This window comes from Gadus macrocephalus, chromosome 12, assembly GCF_031168955.1.
Source record: "Gadus macrocephalus chromosome 12, ASM3116895v1".
Classification (NCBI taxonomy): Eukaryota; Metazoa; Chordata; class Actinopteri; order Gadiformes; family Gadidae; genus Gadus; species Gadus macrocephalus.
This window is the reverse complement of record NC_082393.1, coordinates 11,597,908-11,624,226: the sequence shown is the minus strand read 5'-3', so window position 1 is coordinate 11,624,226 and position 26,319 is coordinate 11,597,908. Positions and strand designations below refer to the sequence as shown.

At 43.7% G+C, this 26,319-nt stretch overlaps 2 protein-coding genes across 8 annotated transcripts; one reads left to right on the top strand and one right to left on the bottom strand.

Annotated features, from left to right (window-relative positions):
• Positions 1-208: 208 nt before the first annotated feature.
• On the top strand, positions 209-10,002 carry aasdh (aminoadipate-semialdehyde dehydrogenase). 5 transcript variants are annotated; one of them, XR_009528364.1, is made up of 16 exons: positions 209-944; positions 1,080-1,200; positions 1,290-1,588; positions 1,708-1,900; positions 2,030-2,271; positions 2,488-2,594; positions 2,681-2,853; positions 4,448-4,769; positions 4,874-4,992; positions 5,249-6,032; positions 6,143-6,306; positions 6,586-6,711; positions 7,265-7,396; positions 7,501-7,977; positions 9,095-9,141; positions 9,477-10,002. XR_009528364.1 is itself a non-coding variant. In XM_060067051.1 (15 exons), exons 1-14 carry the CDS (start codon positions 706-708, stop codon positions 7,951-7,953), a joined length of 2,793 nt encoding a protein of 930 aa, XP_059923034.1. In that variant the 5' UTR covers positions 209-705; the 3' UTR covers positions 7,954-7,977; positions 9,095-10,002. The 5 variants fall into 5 exon arrangements, 4 of the variants coding, with proteins under 4 accessions (XP_059923034.1, XP_059923033.1, XP_059923032.1 ...); XM_060067051.1 differs by having other exon boundaries at positions 5,930-6,032; positions 9,095-10,002; XM_060067050.1 differs by lacking the exon at positions 9,095-9,141 and having other exon boundaries at positions 9,461-10,002.
• Positions 8,094-26,319, bottom strand: cracd (capping protein inhibiting regulator of actin dynamics). 3 transcript variants are annotated; one of them, XM_060067055.1, is made up of 9 exons: positions 26,160-26,319; positions 16,560-16,719; positions 16,017-16,149; positions 15,691-15,843; positions 13,974-14,189; positions 11,225-13,451; positions 10,426-10,616; positions 10,115-10,277; positions 8,094-9,707 (listed from the first exon to the last, which is right to left on the bottom strand). In XM_060067055.1, exons 3-9 carry the CDS (start codon positions 16,056-16,058, stop codon positions 9,547-9,549), a joined length of 3,153 nt encoding a protein of 1,050 aa, XP_059923038.1. In that variant the 5' UTR covers positions 16,059-16,149; positions 16,560-16,719; positions 26,160-26,319; the 3' UTR covers positions 8,094-9,546. The 3 variants fall into 3 exon arrangements, with proteins under 3 accessions (XP_059923038.1, XP_059923036.1, XP_059923037.1); XM_060067053.1 differs by lacking the exon at positions 26,160-26,319 and adding an exon at positions 19,174-19,977; XM_060067054.1 differs by lacking the exon at positions 26,160-26,319 and adding an exon at positions 19,174-19,974 and having other exon boundaries at positions 10,115-10,274.

Sequence of the window (26,319 nt, the reverse complement as noted above, 5' to 3'; positions counted from 1 at the left end):
AATGCGCTGGGTATTTGTGTGACGCGGACAGATGCGCCCACATCATGTAAACAAACCCGGCACTCACGAGGAAAGCTGGAGGTTGTATTGATGTTAAATGTTACATTTCCTTGATCAAGTTTTTTTTTAAAATTAATTATGAATGTTAAATTTTCTATGTTAAATCCAAAATAAATTGACATTTCTAAAGGAAAGCCGGAGACTTCTTCTTCTCCTCCGGAAAAACACGACCGCATTGCATTGTGGTATACGGGAGTAATATGTATGGAACATCGTATGTACACTAACATTGTGCACTATATTATATACATTACTACATTGTGCATGAAATTAACCACTGAGAATTCGAACACCACTACAGAATGGCGAGCCCCCTATATAGTGCACTATATCCTGATAGGGAACGATTTCGAACACAGCTCATGTATAGGATGTCTATGGGTCAATGCTCTATGCACAGAAGCTCCCGCGAGGTTTTAAAGTCATGTGACATGTCGCATAGGGAAGTTATCGCCAGCATTTCTGACTATTTGATCCTAGAATGCATTCTGTTATGCGAGGCAACGCAAATGATCTGAAACTTCATTCAGCTACCCGATCCGTTTAGCCAATACACTGTTCTTCCATATACCCATAGAAAAATAACATTGTCGGCATAGTCAACTAACGAGGTTGACATCAGGAATCTTGTTTTTTCTAGACGAAATGAATGGAAATAAGCTACAAGATGCTTTGATCGCAGCTGCCCTTAAGCATGCAGATAGAGTAGCTGTCACATTTGATATGGGCTCAGGTCCTGAGAATTGCGTTTCGTTATCATACAAAGACGTGGTGGGCCATGGAAATGAATTGTCTTCTTCTCTGCGGAATGTATGTCGCGAAAATAATGGCCTTATTGGGCTGTATGTTCAAAATGACTTGTATCTTCCTGTCTGGATTTTCGGGTGAGTAACAATCTTGAGTCATTTCAGTCAATGTAGCGATGTCCTATTACAATCACGGAATGCAATTTTTCATTAGACGTAAGTATTGTCTTGACTGAGGTCTTAATACTATACGTCTGTTTTCTTCTGTTAAAGAATTCTACAGTTACCAGCTGCCTATGTGCCTCTTAATCCAGATGTCCCAGGAATTCTGTCCGCTCGCATAATGAGCATGTGTGATCTGAATTACTGCACTCTGCAGAGCAGTTTGTTTGAAGTATTTTTTTCATATATAAATAACATCAACAAATGTATTTGTATTATCCATATTATTGTTTAAACTTTCATTTGAATGTTTCCATCTAGCATTTCCAGAAGAAGTTCTCCAAACTGATTACTGTGGAGGTATGTGCTGTGTGGCCCGATTACAACCTGACCCTTGTGAGAGTTCAGCCGCTGTCATCAGCTGTCATATTGGACCTAGGGACACAGCAGGAAGGAACTTGGAGAGCTTGTGAAGGATGGCCCCATGCCTCGACATATCTTGCTGATTACACCAAAAAAGGAGATTTTGCATATGTGCTTCACACTTCGGGAACTACTGGGCTTCCAAAAATTGTAAGGGTACCACACAAGTGCATAGTACCCAATATACAGCATCTCAGGTTGGTCTGAAAAATTACTCATTGCTTATATATTTTCTGATTTAGATTTATGGTCATGAGATTGTTGAATTGTATTCACTATACATGAAGTATTGTTAAGCATTGCTTGCTTTTTATAGATCTTTATTCCAGATTGGTGCAGAGGACTTGGTTTTTCTCGCATCGCCGTTGACCTTTGACCCCTCGGTGGTAGAGATTTTTCTTGCCTTGTCATCAGGGGCTCGGCTGCTCATTGCCCCCTCCGTCATCAAGAAGGCGCCCAATCGATTGGCAAAACTGCTCTTCAAAGATCACAAGACAACTGTCCTACAGGTTCACGAAATTGTTGAATCATCATATACTACGATATATGCTTATTATGCCAAATGAAATATTGCTTAAAACATTCTCATGAATCCAAACACCATGAAATGAGTTGATTCATAAAAAAATTCCCTCCAGGTTACGCCCACTTTGCTGGGACGTTTCGGCCACCGCACGCTCACAGAGGAGGTGTTGTCTGCAGGCTCTTCCTTACGGGTGCTGGCCCTCGGCGGGGAGGCCTGTCCCTCCCTAGGCCTGCTGCGGAGCTGGAGACAGGAAGGCAACAGGACTCAGATGTACAACGTCTATGGTATCACAGAGGTGTCCTGCTGGGCCAGCTGTCACCAAGTCCCTGAGAGCCTGCTGAAGTCCAGCCATCAGTGAGTGCATATCTCTAATACGTAGATTAAATAATGTAATACGTATTTATTTTTTGTCCTCAATTTGCACATGTACATCATTACCTATCTGACCTTTTATTTGGGCAGGATATTTATGACAGTACAGTAGCATGTCTTCATCACCGGAACAAGCGAGATTTAGGCGGCCATGGAGTCATTTGTGGCCTAATGGAGTCATTTGTGGCCACTTTTCAGAGCTGCGTCTTCCATCCCAATAGGAGCCCCTCTGCTGAACACCAGTGTGGAGGTCCGAGATGATTGGGGCTGTGTCATAACGGCGGGCCAAGGGCAACTTTTTATAGGTAGGGGGGAAAAATACAATACATTCTTTAAAAAACCCACATCAATGCATTTCCGGCTGTTTATTTGAGTGGTTACCCCCCTGTAGGTGGACAGGAAAGGGTATGCCTCATCGACGATGAGTCCACGATGGTCCCAGGAACGATGCGAGCCACTGGGGACTGGGTCGAGATGGAAGGCAAACATCTCCACTACCTGGGACGGAGGGACAGGCTGGTAAAGCGAAACGGCCAACGCGTGAACTTGGACACAGTGCAACAAGTGAGGGTTTTTGTTTATTTTTTCCACTGGGTGTCCCTATTCTGTTAAGTTTTACTCAGGGTACCGTACTAAATTCCAGCCGAACCTCTGGTACATGCCTCCCAATCAGACAGATTTCCCGCAGACCCGGCCCGGGTCGAGCAAATCACAACCTCTAAAATGGGGCAGGTTTAATACAATGACAGAAGAGCGCCCTATGGGAGTGCTGCTGAGGCCTTTTTGTAACCAAGATGGAGTCCACTTACGGCTGTAACATATATAGTTTTCATATTGATATCGCGATACGTGCATGTGTGATGTTCGTATCGCTGGACGTGCAGTATACAAAAGAATATAATAATTTTAATCCAATGTCAGTTCTCATTTCCCTGCCTAATTTAGAAATCTGTCTGATATAACATAAATTACTTAGATTTAAAGGATGGATACAGTTTGTTGCTAGGGAGTGACATGCAGGCTCTGCATGAACATTGAACCGCCAATCACTGATCAGACAACTAACGCAGTCGTAGATGGCCCCGCTAGTCTTGGAATAAAAAGAAGCAAGCTAGAAGAAGATTTAATTCCAAAGAGAATAACATCAGTTTTATAGATTTGTTTTGGTTACAGAAAAGACGACGTTGACCAAAAATCTAAATCTAATATATTAATATAAAAATATTTTGGATGCCATTGATGCACCATACGTAAGGGTTTCCAAATGGATCTATGCAAATGTAAAATCACGCCAATGATAAAAGAAAAAAACATTTTTTGTCAATACCATAGGACAGGGGTTCTGAAATGGTGGCACGCGTACCTCTAGGGGTAATGTAAATGTAAATGTAAGGTTACTTTGGATTACTTCAGATTTCCGATCGGGAGAGCAAGTTTAAATTATGAAAACGAGACAATAGAAGATCGAGAAAATGGTCAAGTGGTTGAAATGTGAATCTCTAAACAAGGAGAAATTAGAATCTGTGAAAAAGAAAGTGCATCCCAAATGATATTTCAATGGGATTCACCTCTGCAAAGCAGTTGCATGAACACAGGTCCATGTTTTTTTACTAAATTGTGAGTATTTGCATCCATTTAATGTTCATGTTAACAAATGAACCACTGCCCTAAGAAATCGGAAGTGAAGTGAGAGGTTACCGCCAAATAGGTAATTGGTATTTCGCGGAGATGTCAGGCTACTCATTACCCGTACTATGATACTAATATGAATGAGGTGAATCTTTCTTTCCTCAAGGAAGTGGCAGTGATCAGCCTCAACATTGTTGAAAATAACTGCAGGACATCTGTAGTCCATCAGGGAAGGAGCAAGTTCTTAGAACATTGAATTTTCGTGACCTAGACTGCGAGGCCAACTGAAGTTTAAGAAAAGTTATCTTGAGGCTTACATGGTTCCCATTTGATTTCTAATTCACTCAGGGAACATAAACCTCCTGGCAAAATGGAGTGCAGTGCAGGTATTCAATATAGCACCAGTATTTATATGCTGTATTCCGAGTTTAGTAACAGTTTTAACATGCAGTATTCACAGTATTGTACTAGTATTAATATGTTGTATTGTAACAGTATGCAGTACTCACAACTCCCTCGTCATCTTCAGGTCATGATGAGTCTCCCTCAGGTGGAGTCATGTGCCGTGGGTCTGTTCAAAGACTTACGACTGGTCGCCTTTGTCGTAGCGTCACCATCCGTCCACCAGGTGGCAGCGACTCCTCTTCAGGCGGAGCTGAGCCTCTCCGTTCCCGGGGATCATGAGGGAGACAGGGGCTTCTTAGCAGACCTCCCAGAGGACGGGAGCAGATCTGAGGCCCCAATCAGAGTCCTTCACAGGGTTGTCCTACAGCAGCTATCCCTGCTGGTTCCCAGTGCCAGCATTCCAGACTCCTTGGTTCTAGTCCAGGCTCTGCCGCTAACTGCTCATGGTTAGTTTCAAAACCAGAGAACAATATTTTTCCCTGTCTCATTCCTCCATATGTTACTTTCCTTTTCATGTTTTCTGTTTCAATAAAATGATGTTGTACTTCAGGAAAGGTGGACATGAATGCACTGATGAAGTTATACCAACAACAGAGGGAACATTTGGAGTCAGTCAATTCATTTGAGAATATGGCTAAACTCAAACAGAGACTCATCTGTCTATGGCAGGTATGGACACTATATTAAATAAATACAAATTAACTTTTTTCAGTCATTCATCTCATTCACTGCTTTCAATCCACTGGTTATTCAAAAGGTAGATGTGATTCTTGCCATTCTCGCTGCAACCCCTGTACGTGTCTAAATTCATACGCTAGTTATCCCTTTGTGATTGAATGGGGTTTCTATTATTTACACTAAAGTGATGGCTGTAATTACATGGGTTCCTTTTTAATTAGCATGTCATTATTGTTTTCATGGTCAGGATAGTTTAGGTCTTCCGGAAGATGCAGTGGTTGAGGATGACTCCCTCTTCCTGTTCAGTGGAGGTGACTCTCTGAAAGCCCTACGTCTCTGCGATAACATCATAGCAACCGTCGGACTTGGCGTACCGGGACTTTTAGAAGCCATACTTGAAGGGTCGTTCACAGAGGTGGTGTGCCTCATTGCGAGGGCAACACGGCTCTCCCCCGCAGCTGACAACATTCCAAATGCACCCTCGGCTAGGAAACGTTCAGCAGACCATCCTGCCTCTTCAACCATGGTCAAGAGAGAACACACAGAAACGTATTCAGCACCACATCATCTACATGGACCAGTAGGTTCAACTGATGGCAGACTTACTAAAGTACTGAGGAGGGCTGGTCAGGTACTGGAAATGAATGTGAGCAATCCAGAGACCCTCAGCGGCTCTCACTGTAAAACGATATCGGCAAACATCAAGAATGATTATTCAGCCAAAGATACTAGCGAGACGGGGATCCAGCGGGCGTTGGTCCCAGAGCTTGAGCCAAGATCCCCAGAGCTGCGTGTGAGATGGTCTTCAGACATGGGTCGCTGTGTGGACGCCTCGCCACTGCTGGTAGTGGTGCAGGACAGGGAGGCCGGAGGAACTGGGTCAAAAAAAGCTACGGTGTTCATCGGCTCCCACTCTCACCGCATGCAGGCCCTGGACCTGACCACCGGGGGGCTTCTGTGGGAGCGCGTGCTGGGAGACAGGATAGAGTCGTCAGCCGTGGTGATGCGCTGCGGGACCCAGCTGGCAGTAGGTGAGTGCCACGGTTCTCAAAACCATGATTCAATGATCAACTGAAAAGATGAACTGAAGGGTGTTTGCAAAAACAGCGTCACGACTAACACTCAGGTCTTTGGTTTGCAGGTTGCTACGATGGTGCTGTGTACTTTCTGTGTGTGGCGTCAGGGGCGAGTCGGTGGGTGTTTGAGACGGGTGATGCCGTGAAAAGCAGCCCTGCGGTGGACCCCGCCACTGGCTTGGTTATCGTAGGTTCTCATGATGGCCATCTCTATGCCTTGGACCCGCAGGTAGGAACCACAACAGTCATACAATTTTGTATGACTGTTGTGGTTATCTTCAAATTTTTGTATTGTGTCTTAATGAGTTAACAATGCCAGATATCATGTATCAAGAAAGATATACAAGCCTAAAGGTAGATATAAAGTCCTACAATTGCTTTGGAAGTGACTTTACTTTACTCTTGGGTATGACTGAGGCGTTCATCAATTTTATTACAAATCATAATCAACGTTTTTCTACACTCTTGAGCTGTATTTCTATGTACAATATGTGTTATTTTCTTGTAGGCGCAAAAGTGTGTATGGAAGTATCACTGTGGTGGGGGGGCAGTTTTCTCGTCTCCATACCTCGAGCCAACCCGGAGGCGCCTTTACGCCGCATCTTTGAGGGGTCACTTTGTGTGTCTCTACCCTGTGAGTGGAGCAAACTCTGTTTTATTCAGTTATTTTTTGACCGCTGGTTTGCTACCATGAAATTACATGACAGAACTGATTTACCGTCAGTGCTGTTGGTCTATGATTGCACTGCAAAGCTGCTATGTAAATGATACCTGGCTGTTGTCTCACAAAGTTGTTTAGAAAAGACTATACGTTATGGATGGTTCTGTAACTTATTTAAAAGGAATCTCATTCTCTGGCAATCAAAGTTAAACAATATGAGGGACTATACTATGTCCCTTTTTGTTTTGTTTTGATGTTTTTTGAAACCCTCTTTACCTCCCTCACATTTTGCCCGGTAAAAAATAGACTGCACTTTGAAACGCCAGCAGCAAAGAGGGTCAGATCCACAGACATTTTCAATAAAGATCGTAAAGAAGTGTGCTGGTGATGGGTTTGCGTGGTCCTCACGCTCCACTGCTCATCCCTTAGATGAGGAGCCGCTGGTTGGTCGGTCATTTGTAGATGGGCCATAGTTATACAGAGGTCACAGTTGGTCTGCCCGCCATTCATTGGGTTGACATTACAGGACAGCGGAGAGGTGATGTGGACATACAACCGAGAGACTCCCTTCTTCTCCTCTCCCTCTGGCTCTCCTGGCTGTGTGGTTATTGGCTCTGTGGACGGAAACATCTGCTTCTTCAGCGACACAGGGCAACTGGTGAGTGCATTAGTTTAGTCTTTGATGCTACAATCAAATTTGACGCCCTTCTAAACGAGACACAGAAATTCAAATTTGACACTCAAATTCGCAACCCATTTCAGCTGTGGCAGTTTCTGGCCAAAGGAGCGGTGTTCTCGACGCCTTGCTTCACACCCGACAGGCAGAGGGTGCTGTGCGGCGCACACGACGGTTACGTGTACTGCTTGGAGACCGCCGGTGGCTCCCTGGTCTGGAGCTTCCAGACGTCGGGCCGGGTTTATGCCAGCCCATTTGCCTTTGAGAGCCGATCCGCCTTGGGCAGAGAGCAGGTTCTGGTGGGAGTGGCCTCAACTGACGGCATGCTTTGGATCCTAGACGAAAGGGACGGATGCAAGATCGCTTCTCTCAGTCTCCCCGGAGAGCTGTTTTCCTCGCCCGTGGTGTGGGAGCGCACCCTTTTGGTGGGTTGTCGAAACGACATGGTGTACTGCGTAGATCTGACGAACCCGCCGAACAAAGAGGAGCTGGAAGGACACGCCCACATGGAAACACTTCCAGGGACAGGAGATGCATAGCAACGTTAATACCCACAAATAAAGGTAATCTCACTAATGTCCCTCTAGAGTGTCTCAATTACAAATTCTCTCTGGAAACCAGGTTTGGGGATCAAGATCACATGTACCTTTGACGGAGAAATAAGGAATCTGGTGGACAATTTGTGTTTCAGACATTAGCATTTACTTAACATTATTCAGAACATTTTGCATTTCGTAAGAACTTCCTCATGAATACCTATTAAGTGGGACAAAAAAGTGCAATTATTACCAAACATATTTGTTACATTTAACACTGTGCAACGCTACACTATTGTACACAACCATAGGTATAAACAATATGCCCAAGTGACTCTGCCTTAGGTGGCCCCTCGCTGACCAAGGCCCTGGTGGAACCCCTTGACTTACATACGTGATTCCTTAAATAGAGGTCATGATGTCTTACGTACAACTCATTACATCAAAAGGTGAGGAAGATAGCGTCGTAGAAATCCTAACGTTATGACAAGCTAACCAGTTCAAATCACATTAAAAAGGAAGTGATGCCCACAAACACAGTTGTGTTACAGTAGGACAGACACAAGAGACATATATTATAGCGAGTAGGTAGCCATATTCTATTTCTCTCACTCTTACTCTGTACCCAGTCAATTGAGTGTTACGTTCATCATCACCATATTGTGACAGCAATGTACAATTAACAGTTAATGCCCAATAACACTGTCAGCCTTTGACGCACTGTTTTTAGCTATGCACCACGAAGGATTTCTGAAAGATTGTATTAGCGTGCATGAGATAGAAATTGTGTCAACCGTTTCATGGCAAATTATACAATAGCTTCTTTGACAGTTGTCACAGTCGTCACGGACACAGTGCACATTGTTAGGCTAAGTACAGGTCGCAGTTCATAAAACAAAACTGGAGGCTCTGAGAGGAGATGGCCTATCTGTGTTTAAGTGCAAGGGAAACTCTTAGCATTAAACTACACCAACATTGGAATGTAACAAAGGAGATGACTGTAAGTTAATGAAATCGTTTAGCCCTTAAAACAATATTTTGAAACCCCCATGTTGACAAAACACTGGCTTTGACATTCTTCCCCACAAGCCGTTGGTTAAACTCTATTGAGATGAGGATATAATATGGGGTATCTTTACCACAGGATCCATCTACAACCATGGGGACCACAATGGCTACAAAAAAAAGGAAGTAATTTGGATTGGCTTTTGCAACGGAAGCCATTGTTGGTATTGCCAGTGGATTTTTGTCGTTCTTAAATCCGAGGTGCTCAGAGCTGAGAGCAAACATCAAACTGACATGTTTCTTCTAGTGACTTACTTTTTCCTTTCTATTTTCATTTGACTATATAGTAAGTGCATGCTTGCAATACTAATGGTTAGTATAAAAGTCAGATTTTGTTTTTATCTTCTCGTATATTTCACGGTAAATCACACTTTATCTTGATTAATATACCAACCATTGAATGTTTTTTTTGTGTATGTTTTTCTTGTTGGTTTTACACGGTCAGGTGGTGGGACGTTGAGTAGGACCTGGAGCTAAACTGCAATGAAGGGGATATTCTTGACACAGTCGGTGGGCAGTGTGCAGTGTGGGCTACTTGATGATCTGAGGGCAGTCACTCCAGGCTTTGGCCTTGCGCTTGGCAAGAGCCAGCCAGGCCGGCTCTGTGCACACCTGGGGAGAGTCACTGGAAGAGAAGCGCTTGGACACCTCCTTCACAGCAGGGGGCAACGATGTTGAGTCTGCAATCTCGACTACACCGCAAAAATGAAAAGCATAGACCATAGCGTCCGATGGTTAAGTGACGAGCTTCTTTGGAAGACAAATGGAATAATGCAATACTAAACAGCGTAAGGCATCAACGTATACCGAGGTGTCACTTGTAATACGATAACACGATAACAGAATGGGTCTGCTACTTTTTTTTGCAATTTAATGTGAATGACGAATACTACGTTGTAGTTTCTTCTTGAAGTGTGTATTACGACAGATACTTTGTCATTTGAACTTTAACTTTAAATAAATCCAACTTCTGTGTGAGCGTCATAACTCTTGCTTGATAAGCTCTCTAAGCACAATCAACTGTCATCAAATATGTATAACATTTATAAATTAAACAGCACATGGGAACAACTTGCAAACCATTAATCCAGCTTCTTACCGGTGACAGAGCTGGGAAGAGTGTTTGCTTTCTTCAGATGTTCTCTCCGGTCAAAGCGTCCCAGAAGACTATCTGGTCTCTTGGGCTCCTCGGGGGTCAGAGCTTTTCCTGGTCTAGGGCCCGGGGTTCCCCTGCCGTCCGTGGGACTGACCAGCAGAGCCTGCTGATGGGGCAAATGAAAATGAAAGGGGCCTGTACCTTTCCTTATACTTTATGTCCTTGTAGTTATGTGTTAATGGGTGTGCTATAACACTTATATTCAAAGTGAGTTTGGGGCAGGAGAGGTGATAAAAAAGATGGAGGATACATACACTCTCTCGCTCCTTGGACTGTTTTTCTGCCAGCTTTGCCTCCCTCTGGCTGCGTCTCTCATCGCGGCTCTGCTGCTGCTCCCTGAAGCCCTTCTGCTTCTGCAGAGCCAGTGTGATCCACAGGGGCCCCTGCTCCTTCTCCTGGAGCCGTGCGCTGTCCAGAGAGTGCCGGCTCTGTAGTGAGGGTTTCTCTGCATACAGACAGGTAGATATTAGGTATTTTTTAAATGTATTTATGATTTATATGCTTTATGAAGAGTTGGACAGGAAGGTATGGAAAAGCGAGAAAGTGGGGTACAATTATGAAAAGAAAAATACTAATTCTGGAAAGGAAAAATAGCAATGAACCCAGGTAAACAGTGACTGAAGGAAAAACAAGACTAGTAAATAGTAGGTGAAACACCTAAGTGATTGAAAAGGGCAACTAGAGATTTTTCAAAACCAAACATGACTAAATTATGAGGTAAGGGTCAAACCCAACCAATTTTGCAATCTAAAGGTATCTCCAATATATGGACAATATAGTGGTACACAGTCAGTGAGGAACATTTAGATATTTTGAGAGTGCTCCAGAGATTTGTATTACCGTAGAATCATGAGAATTGCTGTGATTCAAAACACAACCATGTTTTCCCATAAGGACAAATAATTTCATTATCAACACCACAGTGATACTTCCATACACACTTGCTTCCAAAATGGAAAATGTCATTGCGAAGTGACGTCTGGATATAATAATATTATATCATGTATAATATTTTCTCAGGTATGTCTCAAAGGTAAGAATAGTACCTCTCACCTTTTTTGAGAAGCTCTGTCTTTCGGTCCACCTTCTCTCTCCAAGGGATGTTGATGGATGGGAAGAATGACTTCTTCTCTTTGGGCTCCTCGTCCCCAGGTGTGTGCACCTGGTTGCCCCTCTGCAGACGGGCCACGGCAGTAGTCTCCTCCACAGCCTCACCCTGCTCCTTCCCAGAAGGTTCTGGACCCCTCCCGCTCCCCTGGGCCACCGCTTCACTGGGGTCCTTGGGCAGCGGCGAAGGGGGAGGGTTGAACGCGGCTGCCGCAGGCTTGGGCGATGTGAGGGGTCTCTGGTAGAGAGAAGATCTGGAAGGTACTTTCTCCCCATCACAGTCGTGTTTCGGCCCCGGTTTTGTGCGGAAAGGGATGGACGAGGGGGATACCTGTAAGAACTGCACCATGGCGCCGTCTTTGAGAGGCGATGGTGGGCTCGGTGTCTCAGAGAACACCGGCGTGCTGTCAGGGGTGGAGTCCGGGTCCATGGGTGTGAGGGGAGAGGGGACACCGTCAAAACTGTCCCCGGCGCTGTAGCGTTTTTTTCGTTTCTCTATGGATTGCTCACTGTGGAAGCGGAGGGAGTAGTTTGTCCGTCTTAACTTGATTCCAAAGGGGGAGGTTTTGTCCTGGCTGTCGGGTCCCCTCTCCTCGCTGCCCTCAGAACCTTCCGCCTCATCCTGGCTGTGACCTTTCATCTCCATCCCCTCCGGTTTGGCTTGATGGCTGGGAACCAGAAACGAAGGGAGGTCTTTGGCAAACATACACTCCTCTGTACCTCTTACTGCAATGCGGACCGTTTTATTGGTCCTGTTGGGGGACTTAGCAGCTGGGGTCGGGGAGGCTGCCTGGGGCTGGCTGCAGGTATCAGAAAAGAATGCACCTTCCTTCACTGTCTCTTTTTCCTCTGGACTCAACAGCTCAGAGTTCCTATTGGAGTCTCCAAACTTCTTTTTGGCTGGGGTGATGGAGAATTTGGCGCTCACAGACATGGTCTTCCTGAGGTTGGAGTGTGGGAACGAGGACTGGTTTGCATCCTCGCCACCAGGCCCTGTCTGGCTCTTGCTTGTTTCAGGGCAATCCTCATACTTCCCTTCGTCTGCCCCCTTAAATATCTTGGATCTGATACTGGCCCATTCGGCAAGGACCGCTGCACTCGACTGGTCTGAGGTGAGCATGGATTCATTCAGGGATTTGGTTTTCCCAGATTTTCGGTCTGGGGAGGTCTTGCTCTTGGTCGGTGGTGTTCCTTGAGCTTTCCAATCCTCGCCAATACCCAACAGTGACTTGCAGGCTGTGTCTTTGATCTGGTCTAAATTGACTGCTGGTCCACAGAGCTGGGCCCCAGTCACCAGGATGGCTGTGTGGGGGACATACTGGCACGACATTAGATTATGGGGATCTGCTCCATCAGGACTGGAGGTTTTGTTGCCTGCACGCTGGTCGGTTACAGCGCCGCCCTGGTGGCCACTGGCTGGTGTAACAGGAGTCAGGTTGACCTTCTGGAACAGAATCTGTTTCTCGCCCGAGGATACTTTGAAAGAGAAGGGCCTCTGTCTCTCCTCCATCTCTCTCCAGTGTATTTCCTCTTCTTCCTTCTTCTTTTTCTCGTCTTCTTCTGTTTTAAATTTCTCCTCATGAAGCCTTTTCTTCCTTTCTTGTTTTTCCCTCTCTTCTCTGATCCTCTTCTCCTCCAAAAGGAGTCCCTGCACCTCAACTTCCTGTTGCCTCCTCTCTTCCTCCTCTCGTATCCGCTGCTCCTGCTGATGCTTTCTCTCTTGGTTTTCCTCCTCCCATTGCAGTCTCTCCTGTTCTTCTTGGATCCTCCTCCTTTCCTCCTCTTCCTCCTCCTCCGCCTCCTGTTTACGTTCCTCCTCACGTTGCTTGCATTCTTCTTCTTCCCTGATCCTTCTCTCATCCTCTTCCTTCTCCCTCCTCCTCCTCTCAGTCTCCAACTCTCTCTGCTTCCTTTCCTCTACCTCAGCTCTGTGGATGCGCTCCTCCTCCTGCACTTGACTGCACCTCTCCTCATCTAGTTTCCGCAGCCTCTTCTCCTCTGCCTTCATTGCCCTCTCCTCTTCCTCCTGTCGGATCCTCTCCTCCTCCACCTCCTGCTGCCATTGTTGTTTATTGGAAGACTCCAGGGACTGTAGGCAATGTTCCTCAGCAGCAAACCCTCCTGCCACCTCGTCATCCTCCTGCAAGACCCCCGGAATGGAATCCTGCAGTTCCTGGATGGAGAGAAAATGTACATGTCTCTTACCATGTCATGCAATAAGGCATGCATGATTTTATCTACCGCCAGACTGGGAAAGAAATAAAGGTAAGAATAAAACAGCAGCTGATCCGGCCCTCTGGCAAGATGGGCCAGCTGGGTGAGAGATGGACTGGCCCACTTGAATGATTAGGGGAGGTTCCCCACTGGTAACTACAGCACGGGATGGACCCCTTGCCTCACCCAAAATTCAAATGCTCTACACATAGAAGCACACTTGGGCCATCAATATCAACATTTACTGGAAAACAGACAAACAAACAAAAATGGGTGAAAAACACTATGGGTGGAGGTGAAAAGGAATCATTAAAAAACAAAAAAGCCCTTGAGGCAGATGTTATCCCAGGAGTCAGCAAGAAGGGTAGGGTTAGTAGAATTATAAAATAATGGGTCAAATTCTTTGGACGAACACAATCCAGGCCTGGGGGCAACCAATGCAAAAACTTGTAACTTACTGATGTGTGGACCTGGCTCTTACTTGGGTAAAGCGCCGGTGTTTGCGGGAGATTCTCTGGTTCTTGGGCTTCACAGACAGCTTATGCTTGGCAGCTGTGTTGTCCAGACACGGGGCACACTGTGGCACCGCGTCCAGGTTGATTGACTCAATGGTACCGGTGGGAGGGAGGACTCTCTTGGACCTAGGGGACTTGAGGGGGGGACTGTGTACCGGAGCCTGCTGGCTTGCTAGTTGAACCTGGGAACAATATTTAAAGGTGGTTTCTACCAGGTGGAGTCATCAATGAATTTCAGAAAGACAGACGGTAAGACATCAATGCCCCAATGATTACAATGATTTTCTGCCAATAGCCCTTACCTCTGTGATAATGAGGTCAATATAAAAGATCATGGTTCAACACCTAAATAGACACCTGGGGAGGTAGCAAGAACCATTCCAGTTTGCATACAAACAAGGCCGTAGTACAGAGGATACATTGGTTTCACTGGTGCACATCATATCTAAACATCATGACAAACCAAAATATTTATGCCAGGTCTCTTTTCTGGATTTTTCATCTGCGTTTAACACCATTCGGACAGAAATACTTTATCTAAAATGATTACATTTCAGATTAACCCCTATTTTAGTCACTGTTTTTTTTCCTTTCTCACAAACAGGATTAAGCTAGTCAAGGTCAACTACACACTATCCTCTCCAAATACCACCAATGTTGGAATACACCAGAGCTGTATTAGCTCCCCTTTGCATTTTACCTTGTACACTTCAGACTACACCACCAGTGTGCCAAAACCAATATCTTTTAAAATACTCTGATGACTCCACCCTAATGACCCTATTCACCCAATCCGAGGACCATACACTGTACCAGGGCAATGTGGATTGGTTAGTCGAATGGGGTGATGAAAACTTGCTGATCATTAACACTGAAGACAGAGGAAATCATTTTTGGAAAACCATCTAACTATCTAAGTCCCAAGTGAAGATCCATGATTCAGAAATCAATCAAGTCCCAACCTACAAATACTTAGCGTTATGATAGACGAAAATGTATCATGGACCTCTCACATAGAATTTACCTGCAAAAAGATACAACAGCGTATCTATTTCCTGCAGAGATTAAGATCCTTTGAAGCTAGCAGACAAATCATTTCTTTGTTCTTTATGTCAGTGATTCAGAGTGTAATGCTTTATTGTAATACAGCTTAGCAGAGTTGCCTTTCAGTCAAAGATAAGGCAAATTATATCCTCAAATTCAAATTAGTTCAAAGATCTTTGGACTACCTGTAGCACACCTCTTCCAGGAAGCCCACAACAAGATCATGCTCAGGCTGGCCAGATATATTTCCACTGACGTCTCACGTCTTACACAGAGAATATCAGCTCCTGCCTTCTAACAGGCGCTTTAGAGTTCCTTCTTTCAACCGCAACAGACTTAAATACTTCTTTATACATCAATCAATCCTTTTGTTAAACCAACAACATTAAGATTTTTCATAAAATGTCTCAAAGTGATGACATTTTCGATATATTTATGAAGCCTCTTTGTAACATATGTATGCTTGGCTTCCGTCATGCTTGATACTGTCATTTATGGCTATGTTTCATGTTTCATGTTTGTCTATCGATTCTTTATGTCTCAAATGTATGTCCACATGTTTGTATATTGATGCTATATCAAAAAGAATTTCTGCCCAAATTGACAAATAAAGTTGTATCGTATCATACTAGAACCTACCTTGGGCTCAGTTTCTGCAGGCATGGTCTCCACATGGGCTATCACCTTGAGAGGACTCTGAGGAAGCTCCTCCTCATCTGAACTGCACTCGTCTTCACTCTTTCTCAGAGATAGAGGCTTCTTCCCAAACTTGATACCTTGGGCTATCTGCCTCTTAATGGCCATCAAAATACAAGATACAATTCTTATGAGAGATAAGACATTTTACTTGGATATTTTTGCTATTTAGGTTAATTAATATGAGCCATGGAAACCTACTTTGTTTGAGAAAACCCCTCTGTAATGGTTATAGGTAGTGTTAATCACCATATGGTTGTATGGTGTACCTGCAGGTTCCTGACCTTGTCAGAGACGTTTTCCTGGGACATGGTTTGATCCAGAACAGCTTCCTTTGGCAGTTCTTCCGGAGTGAAGATGCTGTCGTGAGAGATAGCTCGGGGCACAACGGGATTCAACTCCCTGCATGCCATCAAACCCAGAGTGTAAATCGCATTTACTGAATGAACTGTAAAGCCTTTCTTCATGCACTTAATAGATCACCCATTGAGAATGAGCACAATGATACATTTATTTGGCTATGCACACGAATGCTCTCAAACAATTACAAGCATTTTATAGTTGAATTGTATGTTCAGTTTGAATGGAGCTAACACACCTTTTACAGAATATAAATACTATACAATAATGAATACAAAATAATACAATAACTCCAAGCTCAACTAGTCATAAGGTGTTCATATTTCAGATTAAATCAAAAATGTATCATAAAACCTATTGACTCTCCAAAAAAAAACGCCCACCTGCTCCATAAAAAAACAAACGGAAAAAGCTTGTATACATTATCAATATAATATTTAACAATTACTTACCTCAAAATTTCCTCATTTTCAGAGACAACTCCATTGCACACTTCCCCAGTAGAAAAATGGTCCTTTAGCTCTACTGCACCCAGGTTTCTCTCCGTCTCCCGCTTCTTTCTCTTCCCGAACAACCGTCTGAAGGGTTGGAATTTGCCCTGTTGTCTCCGCTCTGTTGGCAAAAATAAAAAGATTACAGTGACTACTATCAGAGCTTCAATATCAATATGACAGCATAGGGCTTGACAATAAGCTGTGTGCATTTGGTTGAAAGTAGCAAGAGTTAAGTTTGTGCTTGAGGTCAAGATCATTATTTTTCCATAATTCCTTCATACCAGTAAGTCCCACATACAGTAAGCCAGACTTTCCCCTGGGGTAACTCTGGTTAGTCTGCACTTTGTTGACACTTTCTTTCACAATTGCATATGAATTTCCCATGACCATATTTTCAGCCTATGGTTTGTAAATAACTCCTAAACAGAAACGTTTAATACTTCAGCCACCTCAGTCTCATGAATCATTGAATTCAGAACAAAAAGTGTTTGTATTGTGTGTCTGTCATGTGTGCACAGAAGTCAGGTGGTTAGTATTGCTTGATTGTAATGTTGTCTGTGTACTTGTGGGGTTAAAGATACTCTACACCGCTACGAGGAGACGCCCTCTCAGGACTCATGGGTATCTCTTTCGATGCTATAAGTAGCAACTAGTGTGGGATTTCACTCTGCATGGCGTCCACTACACTCGATGCATCATGGAGCATGATACAGTTAAAGAGTTTCATGAATCTGCATCTGAGAGGTGTGTCTTTGTGTCCTATGTGTTATTATTTATGCTTCGGTTGGTTACTGGCGATTAGAGCATAAATGACCAGAGAATGTGCTCAAGATACCTTAAGGTCATCATCCTATCAAAAATTTAATCTATATTCACCCTGTTTTTCATTTGTGTCCGGGGGGTGACATGCCTGTCTTCAGGGTTAAACATGCTTCTTCAATATAGCTAACCCAATTATATTTATGGATTTGTTCACACTATCACCAAATTGGTTTGGTCAACCTTGCAAAAGTGTTGTGATAATGATTTCTACAGTAAACTATTAATCTACCCGGTTTTTTCTGTCAAAATAAAGATGGATATTGACTGATATGGTCGATATGCCCCCCCCCCCCCCCCACACACACACATACACACACACACACACACACACACATTCTGCTTGTCCTGAGATCCCTGCATGCCGGCCCATATTACACTGCCACTGGCGCTATTGCTGATTCATGAGTGAAACCGAAAAGGACATATTTTCAAGCACAGTGTAGGCCTACACGCTAGTCAGCAATACTGTGTGCTGAGAACCAGTCAGCTTGAGCTGCCTAAACAGCTAATTTCAAGGCTCACTGCTTCCTGTGTGTGTTCTTCAGATGCTATATTCCAATACAAACACATACACACATGCATCCAGAGCTGTCATTGAATGCCGCAGGTTTGTTAGTATGTCAAGTAAATATTGATTTGTATAACATAAAATACCTTCTTAATCCAAATAATTCATAAGATAATGGATTGCATTAGAAAACTGAAACCATGAGAAGTTGTAAATTATTGAATTGTGTTTGCACTTCCTTACAGGTTTATCAGTAATAAACATCAAGAGCCACGTCTTTTATGGTGTAGTAAAAGTGTACTGAAGACTTCCAGGAAAGAAGAACAAAAGAGCTCAGTCAGGTCAAGTTAAATCAGAATCCAGGTTATGATCAGGTTAGGAATTTAATACATACAATTAATACACAGAATGTGTGTTTTACTTTGGCCTAAATTTTTTTGCTTTATTCAAAGTTACTTGACATAACCTTATGATACTATAATACTCATGCAACTTGTGAAATTCTTAAACCCATGGATGGACCCATGGATGTAATAAAAGAATATAGAGGAAAAATCATCAAGGCATCAAGGTATGCCACAACACACAGACGTCACTTCAAAAGGCAGTATCTGAGAGTTTTACCATCACGACCAAGCCCACCTCCAAACCATGCACTTCTTAAAGGCACCCAGTGCAACTTTATGTAAACATTCAATGAAAAATAAACATTCAATTTCTAGTCTTTTTTACACGTAGTAAGTTTCAATAACTCCATACCATTACATATCGACATTCAAGGAGCAAAGATGAGACGTCGTTGTGTGGTGAGAACTGATAGAAAATCGTAAACAACAACAATCGCCGGTGGGGAGAAGCGATTTTTCCATTGACTGGAAGCCTGCTTTATTTATTGTAGGTTACAAAAAATAAAGAAAATGGCGGCATTGTTGTTGTTATCGATTTTCTATCAGTTCTCACCACACAACGACGTCTCATCTTTGCTGCTTGAATGTCGGTATGTAATGGTATGGAGTTATTATTGAAACTTACTACGTGTAAAAAAGACTAGAAATTGAATGTTTATTTTTAAGCCTCGAAAGTTGCACTGGGTGCCTTTAAGGAGACAGCAGAACTTAAACATTTTGCAGGGACCCAATGTCCTCTAATTTCTCCACTCAATGTTGTCTGCAACAAAACCCTCTTCTGGGTGCTGTCTCTTTAAGATGGCGTCTTATAAAGCACTCTGTTTTTCCTATTTACCTGGGCCTTTGGATACGGTTACCTCTACATGCGTGTCATGCTTAGTTTCCCTGGCATCTGTCGCCATGGTCACTGCCCACCTCAGGCTGGTGAGAGGGAGGAAGTGAACATAGGGATGGTTGTTATCCGCTTTAGTGCAAAAAAGTACAGGGGGATGAAAAGAGAAGAAAGACAGAGGGGGAGAGACAGAGAGAGAGAGGGAGAGAGGGAGAGAGAGAGAGAGAGAGAGAGAGAGAGAGAGAGAGAGAGAGAGAGAGAGAGAGAGAGAAAGACTACCCAGGCAGTAGGAGAAACCTGAGAGTCGCGCAAATGCCACTGCACATCATCCACTTTGACAGACAACGGCAGCAGTATGTTAAGCCACTTTAATCGCCTTAGAATCCTTTTTCTTCTCGTCTTTCTCTGCTTCAGACAAATCTTGCCCTTCTTCTCCTTCCTCATCAATGCCAGCCTGCCTTGGCTATCTGACAAAATGTGTGTGCGTGCATGTGTGTTTGCGTGTGTGCGTTAATTGCATCGGGGGCAACCACTCTGTTTAAAGATGCTTGTGTTGAGACATGGGGTTCTAGGATTTAAATAACAACACCACATCATTAAGGGGGGGAGGGGGTTTCGAGGGAAAAGCATTCTTCTGAGACGCTGCAAAGCAAACACATGTTGAGGGCCTTCAACAACAGACAGAGACACCCTGCAGTTCTTTCAATTCCTCTGTCTTAAATTTTAACTACAGAGTCGAACAGAGACCAATTCCTGCCGGGATGCTCTCTAATTCTCAGCCGCCCTTTAAAAGTATCTTATAATATATAATATAATACAATAATTTTATATATTAAGTTGTCCAAAAAGAGTATAATAATGGATAACTTGCAAATCTATTCTAGAATCACCCGTAACTTACTTAAAATTCCGTCCCTGTTGCCTAATGGAATAGAGAATGTTTCTAGCTATCACGCCTCAACCCCAATCATTGGTCTCCATCGAGGTCAGGCCTTAGGTTTCTTATGTTTGGTGGAAATGTGTGTTTTGTGAAACCGCAAGCAACAAAGCTGTTGCTGCTGGGGAAACAAACAAAACCTAGAGGAGGTATGTGTGTTTGTGTGGCATGTGCCCCTGTTTATTTATGACCTTTGAGGTGCACACATGGCTATGTTGTTTCCAGAGATTTATGGCAAATGAAACGGACGGTAAATGTTGTGTTAGCCTGTTTACAATGCCGTTCATCATCTTTAGGACAGAGGGTCATCAGGAGCTTATTAACACACACATAACATAACGTATGCACCCATGCATGCTGGCCTGCCTGCCTGCCTTTATGTCTGCATAGGTTATGTCCCTATGTGTGTGTGTGTGTGTGTGTGTGTGTGTGTGTGTGTGTGTGTGTGTGTGTGTGTGTGTGTGTGTGTGTGTGTGTGTGTGTGTGTGTGTGTGTGTGTGTGTTGGTGTTTGGGGGGGTGGTAATTATGAAGAAAGGTGAGCTCGGCAATGGTGGGTAACCGCGTGAGCGAGATTAATCCAAACAACCGATGGACGCAATCAGGAAGTGCGGTGGAGCGAGACAAGGGCTTAGGTCAAGACCCCAATGCTCCTCACTCTATACAGTAACTTCTGGTGATATAAACCTCAGCTCTGAACGCATTCTATAAAGCCTCTACGAGATAACCCTTCACCACTTATCTCATCTACCTACCTGTGTGACCCATGCCCTTTCTCTCTTCTTCATACACCCTCTCTGGTCCTTAGGAATGCTTGCAAGCTGGTCAATTCAGGCAAACGTTTATACACTTGCACAAACAAACAGCAATAACATTCCACCGACTCCGACGCAGTGTTACCATTTGGGACAATCCTATTCTTGACCAATGGTAGTCATTTGTGTTGATCATTGGTCATATTCACAAACATACATTCTAGTGCTGGACGTTTTCAGCCACTAGCTTTCAATCCTCCCCGAGACGTCTAGTGTAGCAATCGATATATCCAGCTTTGTGTTTGTGATGTGTTGTGTTTGTCTGTTACGGCAAGAATCGGTCACCTGTCTTCTTTTCTAAGGCTAGATGATATTTTATTGGTAAATGTAGCCCTCGGAGAGAAGCTCTTTCTATTTTTATTTGGAACATGATCCTCTCATGCAGATAATGGGCTATTACAAACACATTCTAATTAACTTTGGATGGCATCTCAAAGTGGTTCTCTTTCTAATCAACCTTTTTGAACACCAATTGAGCCAGACAGACATGCATATTGACATTACATAATGAATATACAAACGAGAAACACAATAGCTTGAGAGTATGACTAGTGTAAAACATGTTGAGAAAAAATAATCTACAGAGATGTAAACAAGATGCTGTTGGTATGTAAAAACAAATTGTTCTTACCTTTTTGCGATCAGTTGAGTATAAGAGCGTGGATCTATTAGAGTGTGTGTGTGTATGTCTGTATGTGTTTCGGTTTCAGCCGGGCGGCTGTCACCGTGGAACTAGGACATTACCTGGAGTCAGGTGTCACGTGCATTGTAGGCTCCATCGTGTGTGTGTGTGTGTGTGTGTGTGTGTGTGTGTGTGTGTGTGTGTGTGTGTATGTGTTTGTGTGTGTCTGTGTGTGTCTATGTGTGTGTGAGAGTGAGAGAATGACCATGAGTTACAGCCAGAGAAATGCAGATGAGTGAGAGAAAGATCAGCAAAGAAAGAAAATTATGATTCGTTTGCACCCTAAACAATATATTTAGGGTGAGATTCCAAGGGATCATCAACTTATTCTCCATGCATGGTTTCATACATCTAGACCTAATATAAAGAAACAAATATAGATGATATGGGTAATTAAAATCCACGTGCACTCCCCTTAGCGTATGGTACCAGTGAACCAGGGTCAGGTGTAGTGGTCTGACAGTGTGTGTATCGAGGGGATGTGTCTCTGATGGTGTTCTGTACCAAATGAAGAAACACAGAGTGACACTTTGTTGTGTGGCAACATAACCCGAGCAGGGGGAGAACAGAGTGGCATTCACTATTCACCATGTATAACTGGCTGCTTTGCACAAAAGCTTCCATTGTGAACCAAGATCTGGATTCATGTGCACGTGTGATTATAATGCTGTGTAATGCACAGCATCACAGCTGTCTGAGTACCAATGCTTCATATTAATAAAAAAGACTTGCATAGTTTGGACACCAGATTTATGTGCATTAAAGTCTCTATAAATACAGACTTTACCTACTATTCAGGGATCACTCTTTAATCAGCTTTCAATTTCAATATGTAATATCAACAGCCTGCATTCTTTTGTCCCATGGCGCCCCCATGTACAATAGCAGAAAATATTTGAGTGACCACCGGCCTTCCCCTCCACTTCCGTCCCCAGCGACTGGGGTTGAGCTGGGAACACACGAGGCCACCTCACAGGGATATGCTAATGACTGGCTTCTACCAACCTGCAGGCTGCCTCTCTCTTACATTACAGAGACGCACTTCAAAGACTGAGTGCTTGCTGACTGCAGAGTATAAATAGAAAGCTTTGCTGAGCCCGCCGCACAAGCACGCATACATACCTACCCACACAAGTTACCGATGGGAGATGATGCTGTGTTGGAAGCAGTTGAACATTATGCAAGTTAAAGTGGGCCACATCAAAGTTTCGATTAACAGATGGAATCGTAGGAACTGCCTTTCTATGACACCCATGGGACGCATGGGAATGAATGACAGAATTTCGCCCAATTGATTTAGAATACACTTTTGATACGAGAAATTAAAATAGGTGCAGTAATGTTGCAACTTAACTAGTGTTAATGGAAAAGGACTGAGGAAAACAAATGTGTAGCCTCAGGTTGTAGGTGTTATTCTACCGTCCACAGTAGATAAATCGATTCATTTAACTAAATTCTTGTCTTGTTCTTCCAACACTTAACAATGTGTCTGTTTAGGCAACCAAAGATGTTTTCCATCTATATTATGTAGGCCTATAGATTGAAATCTTGCGTGACGCATAAGTCATTTAAAAGACAACGAGACAATGGATTCAATTTTCGTATATGATTGCTTTTAGACTTTCAAACTTAAGTGAGTATATCGATTTACCATAGAGACAACTCGAAATTAAGGCAAACATCCAGCTTAGAGAACCCAATACCAGTTCATACGACTAAAAACCAGTTGACACAATCCAAAACCAGTTTATACACCCAAAACCAGTTTACACTACCAAAACCAGTTGGCAGAACGCAACATCACGACTGCAGCAACTGCATTTTATCCAAGCCTGGTAATTCATTATGGGACAATATGCCGATTCCTTTGCTTCTAGGCTACTCTGAATATGTTAGAACAATGACATTGACAGCAAATACAGTGTGGGTGAAAGCAAGACATGGGGGTATACCACCATAGACGGATTATGACATATCGGGCCCCTGGGCACGTGGACTCCGCAGGCTACACACAGAATACACACACACTTATTGGCGATAATAAGTCATTGGCCTATACCTCCAACTCAGCAGGATTTGTAGCACAGGAAAGGCAACCTCACAATAATTATTACAAATAAATGCATCTTTATTTAACCAAAACATGATAAAAAAAATACATAATTGATGCAATTTTTGGCGATTTGAACGAATTTCGAATGCACTGCTTTCAACCACAAATAAAAACGACTTAAAGCAACTCAATACGAACAGTTCCTTACATTAATTGACAGTAATGCATTTCACCTATGAAATGCATTTTTTCCAGGCTCTGTTCCGTGCAAAATGAGTAACTAAGTAACTTGTGGGGCGGCTCAGTCTACTTCAGTTACTAACAGTGGGGCCCTGGGCCCCACTGTTAGTAACTTGTGGGGCCCTGGACCCCACTGTTAGTAACTTGTGGGGCGGCTGGGCATGTGCCCGGTGTGCCCGTGCAGTAATCCACCCATGTATACCACGAACCTCGCTGAACATACCCTGGCTTTCTTGGGAAAACCTGGGTCGACAGAGCCGCAACTCGCAATCAGAGTTAAATGGTACCACGAACTTCACGAAGCTCACTTTAGATTAAATTAGTTGAACCAGGTTTTCCGCTTTAGGTTCAGTGCGCGTTCACTTGAAAGGGGCGTTTTTTGCGTAATTTTTCTCACCTTTACGATAGATCAAGCAGTCTATATGCGTACAAGTGAAATGATTCTGCATATTGTCTATAAAATAACTATGCCAAATGCAGAATTGTTCGCCATTAATCCAAATAGAATGATGATGATTTAAAAATGCATAAGCAACGTGCATCCTGCCTTATTCTATCATTTAGGGAATTCACTTTAAATACACCCTATGTAAGAAATGTATCGCATGTTTTCAACCGCTGAGAGGTAGCGGCTGTAGCGTAGTGGATTAGTATAAGACCCGAACGCCAGCGACCGGGGTTCAAATTCGCCGGTCTATATGCCATATGCATGGGATTTGGGATTTTTTAAGCTTCACATAAATTCGCGTCACTTGGGAGTCGAACCCCCCGCGCAGAAATTCAAGACTGACGTGCTACCTCCACTCTAGCACTCTGTGACGGAGACATAATGCACAGCAGTAAGCATTGTCTACATAAGGTCCAAAAGGACGATCAAATAACGAACACCCTCTGATGAGAATCTTTATCTCTCATGAAGAACCCCAATTTCGTTGTTTGCACAATGACAATAAAGTCTGAAATCTGAATATCGTCAGACAATGCCAAGGGATCGGTTCTGTCCCGTAAAACCCTCTGTTTCCGGAGAGACGCCTGTACGAGAAGTGCGCCGAGGTCCACGGGAACACCCACAAATCGTGACGCCATTGTCAGGGGAGGGGCTAGGAAGCTGCGCACGCCGATTTAAGTAGCCGATCTCCGGCTAGACTAAGCCGAAAAACTGCTCCCGACCAGGTTTGGTTGCGAGCATAAGTCACCATGGTGATACAGCGACGCTAAAAGAGATCGACTTTCGTGGTACAACTAACCCAGGCTTTGAGCTCAACATACCTCGCTAACCCTCTAAGCGAGCTTCGTGGTACAAGCTGGTTAGCGATTGACGAGGAACAATAACAATAATTTCTGTCTCCAGCCTTATAATGCCAGCAGAATGACGACAAGACCCATCGTTTTCACCTGACACATTCACAGAGATAGATGGATAAAATCCTTCCAGAACTGCTATGGTCAGAAATTGTGAATAAGCTACAATGGTATAGGTTCGAGGTATCAAGACGTATTGAGGAAGGTATGCACAACGACAGATTGGAGATAAATATGAAATAATGAGCATTAATGCAAACGAAAAGGCGCACGGAGAACAAAGAATCCGGTCTTTTGGATACATGTGTAGGCTACAGTCTATTTCAACACAAATAAATCACAGAGCATTCAACTAAAGCATGTTTTACGATACAATTAATTATTTGGTAGGTTCTATTATCATCATCAGCGTTTGAGCATTTTACAATCCGATCAAAAAGACAAGCCCCAACTACATAGCACATACACAGCACAGCACACACACACACACACACACACACACACACACACACACACACACACACACACACACACACACACACACACACACACACACACACACACACACACACACACACACACGGACAGACAGACAGACAGACAGACAGACAGACAGACAGACAGACAGACAGACAGACAGACAGACAGACAGACAGACAGACAGACAGACAGACAGACAGACAGACAGACAGACAGACAGACAGACAGACAGACAGACAGACAGACAGACACACACACACACACACACACACACACACACACACACACACACACACACACACACACACACACACACACACACACAAAGATCCATCTGTGAAGGATGCAGCAAGCTCTATGCAGGTCATGCAAATTAAAGGTAAGCTGAACAAGGTCATCGGCTAGTGGTGAAAATGTGTCCGCTAATAATTATCGAAAGAAAACCATCGCCATATAGAAGGAAACAAGAATAATTCCACAACCTTTAACGCGACGATGACGCTTCAACCGATCAACCCGGGTTGCCCGTATAACGCTCCGTTCACACACAAACACATACACACCCGCAGCAAACACACGCACACACACACACACACACACACACACACACACACACACACACACACACACACACACACACAC